Consider the following 8,066-nt stretch of genomic DNA (forward strand, 5'->3'; position numbering starts at 1 on the left):
AAAAAAAAAAAAAAAAAAAAAAAAAAAAAAAAAGAAGCTTTTAACTTATTGTTTAACAAATCCTTCTTCCTCTTTGATGTGGTCGATGGTGGAAGTTGTGGTGGATGCAGCTGGAGTTCCAGGTTCATACCTTCTTCTTCTTAGCGGCAGAATCTGGCAACAAGATCTGACTGCTTCTTATTCGGGCAGAGGCTGCAGCAGTGATTGCTGCAGCAATGGCTATTGCATTTCTGGCAACAGATCTGACTTCTATGGCTGCTGCAGCTACTTCTGTCTTCTTCTTCTTCTTCTTCTTGCTCTTTGCTTCCCTTACCCCTCCCCCCCTTCTCTCCCTTTTCTCCATGGTTAAACGACTTGGCAGCCGGGGTGACCTAGGGCATAGAAAACCGCCTGGGCGCCTGGGCTACAGCTTGACAACTATGGATTATATGGTGGAAGCAGTTGGGCATCATTTTCTTGAAATAGGTTATAGTGAAGGGTTTATAAAAAGAGATCTTTTTCATTGGTCCGGTTGTTTGTTAACTAAAATGTGCTAAGAATTCTATTGGCTGCTCTGCATTTGATAGTTAAAAAGTTTTGGGTGGAGGTTTTCATAGAAGACTTGGAGGTTGTCAGTTTTTGTTTTAATTCTTCCATCTGTAAGCAAATAATGTACTGGGTTTGAAATACAGTGGTGAAGAAGTTCATTGGCCTATTTACCAAAAAAAAGTGAAAAGGATAAGTTTAATAGCATCAACCTCATTTATGATGCCTGGATTTTGAACTCTCTTCTGAGTTCACATCACAAAGTCTCATTGGCAGGTGATGAGAGGATGACTGTGTTTGCGGCCCTACGGGAGTTTTATTGTTGCAGGCATCAGATGTTTAAAGTATGAGAAGATTGATGTTGCTAGGGTACCCTATTTTACGAGAGACTTCTTAGTCTTGATGAACCTAGCTGTGAAAATTGAGGCTTGAAATTCAAGGCGTATTAATTCTAACTCCTGGTTATTTAAACCACCTGTCATTTTGTTTGGGATTGGCTCAAAGGATATTTGATTCTTTCAATGTGGATGGAGTTGAGAAAAATGATGGTTTTTGATGAGTGCATCTATTGAATACAGGCCTTGATGATTGTACAGGTGGCCTGATTAATTAACTGAAGATTGAGGACTTTCTTTTTGGTGATTACTGAAGGTTAATGACTCAAAAACCCTTCACAGCTCAAGATAGAATAAACACCGCCAATTAGGTTTCCAGGGGTTTCAAGGGTCTCTAGGAAACTTTGCTTACAAAATGAGAAAATGGCTGATAAGCATAATAAGTTCACCCTTTATATAGTTAACTCCTCCAAAGTGGAAGGAAGGAACATAAGGGAGAAAGCTTTTTGTAATCAGGGTTGCAAATTTCCAATTGTCGTGAAGACTGGACCCCAAAGCAGGCACATAATGGACTGGGACCAAAGTGGAAGGTTGAGGGCTCTCTCTTATAAGTGCAATGATGAGGCATACCTGATTGTATATTCTTAGATTAACGGTCATTATCTTGTCTTGGATGGCGTTGTTGGTGTTGATTTGCTAGGTTTTTTGGTTGTTTGTAAGTTTTTTGGATTAGACGAAAGCTGGGATTAGCACTGATGAGGGCGCGGCCAAGGAGCGAACTAACGAATGCTGCACTGCTACCCTGGCCCTTCGTCTGCCCGAGCTGTCACCTCGGCATCTCATTTGGCCATGCTGCCACCTCGGCCCTCCATCAGCCCGAGCTGCCACCTCGGCATCTCATCTGGCCGTGCTGCCTCCTCGGCCCTCCATCAGCCCGAGCTGCCACCTCGGCCTGACGTCAAGAAGCAAGGTTCCCAGAAACGTGCTCTCATCTACTCTTACATTCAAGGAACGTAATCCTTGATCACAAGGACAGGACTCTATCCACTATACGTCACCAGAGGCATCCACTTCTCCCACGTTGGCACTTTTGAGATAAGAGGGGAATATTTCCTTGGTATACCCTAGGATCTGGAATATTCCCAGCATCAGGGAGTTGTCCCTCTCCAGGACTCCACACCCAGTAGGACTCTCCACAGGCTTCCCCCTTTCTCCATTCCATCAGTGGCCTATAAATGCCAAAGTAAGCCTCCATTGAAAGGGATCGATCACTTCTTTTATTGAAAGTTCTCTTGAGTATTTGTTGTGGAAAGATCTGACTTAGGCATCGGAGAGTCCCCCGTCGGGTCAGCCCGGCCCTCCCATGTCTTCTCTTCTGTGCAGGTCGGCTGGAGCATCAGGAACAGCAGGGAAGATCGCCCGGTCAATTTTTGCCACAACAAGCGCTAAATTGGACCTATGGGGATCAACCTTGAAAATTGGAATCTATAGGTTTTAAGATAAGTAGAACGAAGACAAAGTATACGATGTGTAACTTAAGTCACACTACGATGGATAACGAAATGGTAAAGATTGAGGAGAGGTACCACAAAATGACCATTTTAGGTATCTGGGGTCAATCGTAAGTAAAGAATTAGAGCGCCTATATATAGAAGCCTCAATCAATTGTAATAGATTAGAATTGAATTATGAAAAAAGTTGCTGCTCGCTGCAAGCTTCTTCCTAAGAATGGATGGTTCAACAACTGAGATAGTTGTGGATGAGAGACCCAAGCTGAGATAGCCATTCTCCCAACCCACATCTGTCCCTCCTATCCTCTTTCTCCTCCATTACTCTTCTTTTCTTTTTCTATTTTACTTGTTTTGAATTTGAGATTGAATCCCCAACCATTGTTGGTCAGAAAAGTACACTACCAACCCTACATTCAGAGTTTCGAGTGCTGCAACTTCCAGGACAGAAATCTGATGTTACAAGGTTTTTGGGTTTTGTTTACCTCACTAGGAGAGAGACTCGACCAAGGAAGGGGTCCTGTTCAAGGGCGGGTTTGTGAGATATCTAAAATCTCCAATTTCAGCCCTATTTCTGCCCTAAAATCAGGATGTGACATATCTCAGGAATCCTTCATCAGTTTCAGCCAATAATTTGAGGATAATTGGTCATCCTAAGGCTTACCTCTGATCCTAATTTCAGGCCATTCTGAGCCTGGGTTTGTGAGTTACATATTTTCTTTTATTTGACCTAATTTCTGGTTTATACTCAGATCTGTCGTTTGCTGTCTAATCTTATCTGTTCTAAGTGATTGTGGAGCTTGTTATGGACTTGAATGGGACTGACTACCCCTTGGTAATTTTGTCTGACAGATGAACTATCTAAGTTTCTGAAATCCTTTCATGGCTCAAATTTTTTAAAGCTACTTTTTTAGTTATGTTTCTGTTCTTGGCATTACGCCATGGTTTGGTGCTAGTTGCTAATTATTTTGGATCATCCCTTGGACTTCCTAATCTAGATCACGTGGGAAATTTGACCTCTTAGGCTTTCATTATTGGCTATCTATATTAGTTATAGTCTATAGGCTGGGGAGATTGATTATTTCTTGTCCAAGCCTGACTGGCTGCCCGTGTTTCATCTGTCTAAACTAACTTGTATGGTTGTGCTATGCTTTTGCTTTGTGGTTTGAGTAAACCCCCCGTATCATACTTCAGCAGTATTCTTTTCCCCCTTCAGGTGGGGTTGGGTTATTTTTGTTCAGATCTATGTTCTGCAGTTGAATGTTATGTTTCCTAAACTTGTGCTTCTTGGTGGTTAAGTGATAATCAGTTCCAGTTCCTGATTTCATGTTTGGGTTGAACCTATCACAGGTGGGCTTGTTTTAAGTGGAGGTCTTGTTGGATTTGTTTTCTCGAGAAATCTCACAACTCTAAGCACTGGCGTGCTCTTTGGAGGTGCATTGTTGGCCCTGAGCACCACAAGCTTAAAGGTTTGGAGGCAAGGAAAATCCAGCTTACCATTTATATTGGGACAAGCAGGTAGGATTTTTTTCTATGTACTTTTGGATATTCAGATTTTGTCTTGAAGTATGAATAATGTTGATTTTGCATTTAGAAAGTTGATAGATCTGGCTTGGTGATGACAACTGTATGTGCAAGTAGCTACCATGCTTAGTCAATTACCCAAATTTTTCGTTTTCCTTTCTTTCTTCTAGTTTACACTTCCTAGTGAATGAGGAAAGCATTAATTGTTCATATTGCAACCATGGGTTTTAATTTGATTTCAACAATGCAACTTAGCCTCATCCTGATGGTTTTAATTTGATCTGCAAATTAAAAAAATAAAATAAAACTGGGTGTATTGCCATTTGGTTTGGGAAAAGGCTTATTTGAGTTGACTTGAGTTCAGGTTTATTTGGGTTACTAAGCGGTTATTTTTCAAAAAAATTGGGACCAAAAATTTGCCTCCCTTTATCTAAATTATTTTATTTAGGCTTTCTAAAGATTCCAATTTTCCCAGATGATTCTGAAATGATTTTCCGGGGCTGTTTTTTAAAACTCTAATTTTTTTAGGCCAAGTCATGCACAAACACCCTCAGCCCCTTTAAAAAAACGCATATTTTCCTTGATAGGCTGATTTGAATTTGGGCCAAATTATTTATGAACCTGATTACCATTGAATTAGATGGCTATGATTGTGACCTGAAATAAAAACAATTAAATGTGCTTTGCCTTTGACAACCCCCCCACCCCCAACCCCTGCGGCCAAAAAAAAAAAAAAAAAAACTTTCAGCCAGTTTTCAAGACATGGAATGGTGTGGAGTTTTTTTTAGAAGTTTCTTAGTAGATCTCTTATATACCATCGCACCTGTGAAGCAAGCTTCCATTTTCCTTCCATGAAACCAGTGCTGGGATTATGTGTGAAGTATATGTTGTTCCCTTCTCCCTCTTGTTGTTTGTTTGGATTTTTCTACCTGATCAATCCAGGGATCAGCTCCTGACTTTTTGAATTCTTTGAAGAATTGAGGTTTTTCCAAACTAGACGACTACTACCACTGTCACATTTCCCATGAAAGTTGCATTGCTAAAGACTTGATTCAGAAGTTGTATTTTTGGTACTTCTTTGTCTCTGCTGAGAAATCACAAATGGACATTTAAAGAGAAGAGTGTCAGGCCTATGCAGAAACATGAGGAAAATCCAGAAAGGGATCAAAAAAACTCCCACTTTGTGAAAGTTCTTTACTTGCATGATATAAGAAAGAGTTTCGCTTACCCTAAAAAAACAAGGAACTTTTAAGTGGGACATATTTCCGGGTATCTGAGTTTGATGCATCATATCTGCTATAAACATTCCATTTGTCTAGTGCAGTAAGAATGTGAATTTTTTTCCGTTCCTAACAGCATTAGGGTTAATTTATTTATGAGGATGGACTGTGATGAAGACTTATAATGAAGTCAGAAATTATGTGAACCGAGGATTTGAGCTTTAAAATTTATACTGTTCTGAATGCAAAAATAGTCAATAATGGGGAATTGGGGTACTGGAATTGTTCTTAAATGATTGAACCCTCTATTTTTAAGGGTCTTTACAGTAGAACTCTATCAACTTGCTTGATTCTGGATGTTTTTAAAATTAATAGTTTACTTTTTCATTTTTGAACTCATCTGGTCTGTTGGTGTTTCATCTGTGCTTTTCTGATCCTACAGCACTCGCAGCAGCACTTCTTGCAAAGCATTATCAGACCTACTCATTGGTATATACCCTCTTTTGTTTTTGGGATTATTTATTTATTGGTGGTAACATCCTATTACCATGCTTTTTTTTTTTTCACGCATCAATAGGTTAGTTAATTCCTTAGCTGTAACTGTTTCTGATAGTCTGATATTGTTGATGCAGACGAAGTTCTTGCCAACTGGATTCTATGCCATTGTTAGGTACTTCCCAAATCAAAGCTTGATTGAAGTCTAGAGTGCTAGGCCTAATGCAAAAATATTATTATTATTATTATTATTATTATTATTAGGGAGGCTACCGTTCCTCACGCCTACACACAGCCCCTGTTTTCAAGGGGGGCCAGGGCATCTTTTCACAGCCCCTTGAAAACAGGGGCTGTGTGGGCGTGAGAATGCTAGACAAACAGTTCTTTCTTCCTTATTATTATTAGGGAAAATGAACTCTCTTCAGAAGTGAAGCATACACTAGCACCTCCTTGAGTCTCTCTCTCTGCTCTATCATATGAAATGACGTATCTACCCTTCTGTTTTGAGAGAAGAGAGACTCTAGGAGGTGGTAGCATATGCAATTCTCCTGGACAGAGAACTCAATCCCTTATTATTATTATCATTATTAATGTTATTAGTAGTTTTTATTATTGTTTTTCTCAATGGCAGTGCTGCAATGTTGTGTTTCTATTCCTATGTGGTGATCTCTGGAGGAAACCCTCCACCAAAGAAGTTGAAGTCAGCCAAAGCTGCTTCATCGTGATGGAATGTAAAATTGGATGCGTCAGCTCTTCATGCGATTTCTTATATGAGTTCTGTTTAGGTTTTGATTGAATAAGGCCCAGTTTTTGTTATTTAGTTCACTCTAATAAATAACTGGGGGAAGAGAAGTATATAAATAGAGAGAGTGTGTGTTTTCGTGTGAGTTCGGCTGTAATTCTTGAATTGTCTTGCCAACCTTGCCCATGTGGCTGGGAGCATAGTTAGCAAATTCGGATTCGGGAATTGTTCGGGTGAAGAATAATTCAGAATAATTCGATTGGTTAATATAAGGCTTCGGTCAAAAAAGTGGACAAAATAAAAATCGGATTCGGATATGGATTTGGATTTGGATTTGGGAATTATTCGATTACAAAATTAAAAGTCAGGCAAAAAATTTGAATGTTATTTTTATAATTTATTGTATCTGTTTTATTTATTAAGTAATTAATTTGATATGCACACCTAAAAAGAGAATATTTTACTGTATAGATCTACTAGTTATAATAGTAACCATTTGTTCAGGTTTTCACACGCTATAGCTACTACATCTCTATTGCAATTGTTGAACAAGAACCACAAAATGAAATCAGATAAATTATAGTGTTTCTTGACATTATTGAATAGTATAGTCATAAAATGCAAAGTACAAGCAATTGTAAACATAGTACTGCAACCATGAAGTTGTATTTGAGTCCAGCATAACCAAGCACAGAAAATGATTACTCACAACCTGCTGTTTAGATTTGCAACCCACAGGTTTTCATAGTTTACAAAGAATAGAAATGAATATTGATTGGTCTAAGAAAAAAAAAACATTCAAGAAAAAACACATACCTAAAGAATTGAAGAACACATTTCAGATTTCAAAGCTTGAACAAAACATTCAAGAAAAAGAAAAGGGTTAAGAAGAATTGAAGAACACATACTTGCAACCAGCAGAGAAGAGTTAAGAGGCTCAAGTCTAAGTGACAGGAGTCACCGGACAATCGGAGTATCATAGAAGGAACAAGAGAGAAGAAAAACCTCTGAAGAAAAGGCCAAGCAACCTCTGAAGAAACCGCCGACCAACCTCTAAAGAAATAGAAGCTTATTCACAGTCGAGCAACCTCCTTTAGTGCTCTCGAGCTCACATTGTCATGGTTTTGGCCGAGCAACCTCTGAAGAATCGGAAGCTTATGAATCTATCTCAAAACCTTAAATTATCTATTAGAGCTTCATATATCCCTAGTCTCAAGATGAAGTTACGAGAAAGAGACGTAACAAAGAGGAGATTCTAGGATTATTACAAAAGAAATCGCAATTTTTACCAAATTTTATTTTTAATTTGAATTTGGTCAGAATTTTTCATTTAATTTGGAAAAATTCTGTTCAATAATTCGGCAAATTTAATGACAAAGGTTGGGAGTTGAGAAGATGGTAAGCAGTTGATTAATCGAACAAGAAAATTAAACTTTACAAACAGAAACTCTCGTAGAGAGTTCTAAGTACTCAACTAAGTATCTTATTTTCTTTCAAATTTAAACTAGTCTAAATTGGTGTAGTTGTGCTCTGCAAAGTCCACGCTCATTAGGAGGTCTTGAGTTCAAGCCTACCTTAGAAAAAATGCTGTAAATACAACTAACAAGGCAATCATTGGGAATAAATCAAATTTGGATCAAGTAAAATGTGAAATTACTATTTTAACTGAAAGGAGGTGCGGATTTGGGTGTGGTGATGAGCTGCCTTTCCTTCTAAA

The 8,066-nt window shown here is 38.6% G+C and overlaps 1 protein-coding gene across 1 annotated transcript in view; it reads left to right on the forward strand.

Moving 5' to 3' along the window:
• LOC122060860 (protein FATTY ACID EXPORT 1, chloroplastic-like) overlaps positions 1-6,666 on the forward strand; it is a 13,010-nt gene extending 6,344 nt beyond the window's left edge. Inside the window, exons 3-6 of the mRNA XM_042623952.1 lie at positions 3,719-3,886; positions 5,555-5,601; positions 5,745-5,782; positions 6,239-6,666. Coding sequence (XP_042479886.1) covers positions 3,719-3,886; positions 5,555-5,601; positions 5,745-5,782; positions 6,239-6,332 — 347 coding nt within the window. The 3' untranslated portion in view covers positions 6,333-6,666. The remainder of the gene's footprint in view (positions 1-3,718; positions 3,887-5,554; positions 5,602-5,744; positions 5,783-6,238) is intronic.
• Positions 6,667-8,066: the final 1,400 nt, after the last annotated feature.

This window comes from Macadamia integrifolia, chromosome 14 (assembly GCF_013358625.1).
Source record: "Macadamia integrifolia cultivar HAES 741 chromosome 14, SCU_Mint_v3, whole genome shotgun sequence".
In the NCBI taxonomy this organism is placed as follows: domain Eukaryota; kingdom Viridiplantae; phylum Streptophyta; class Magnoliopsida; order Proteales; family Proteaceae; genus Macadamia; species Macadamia integrifolia.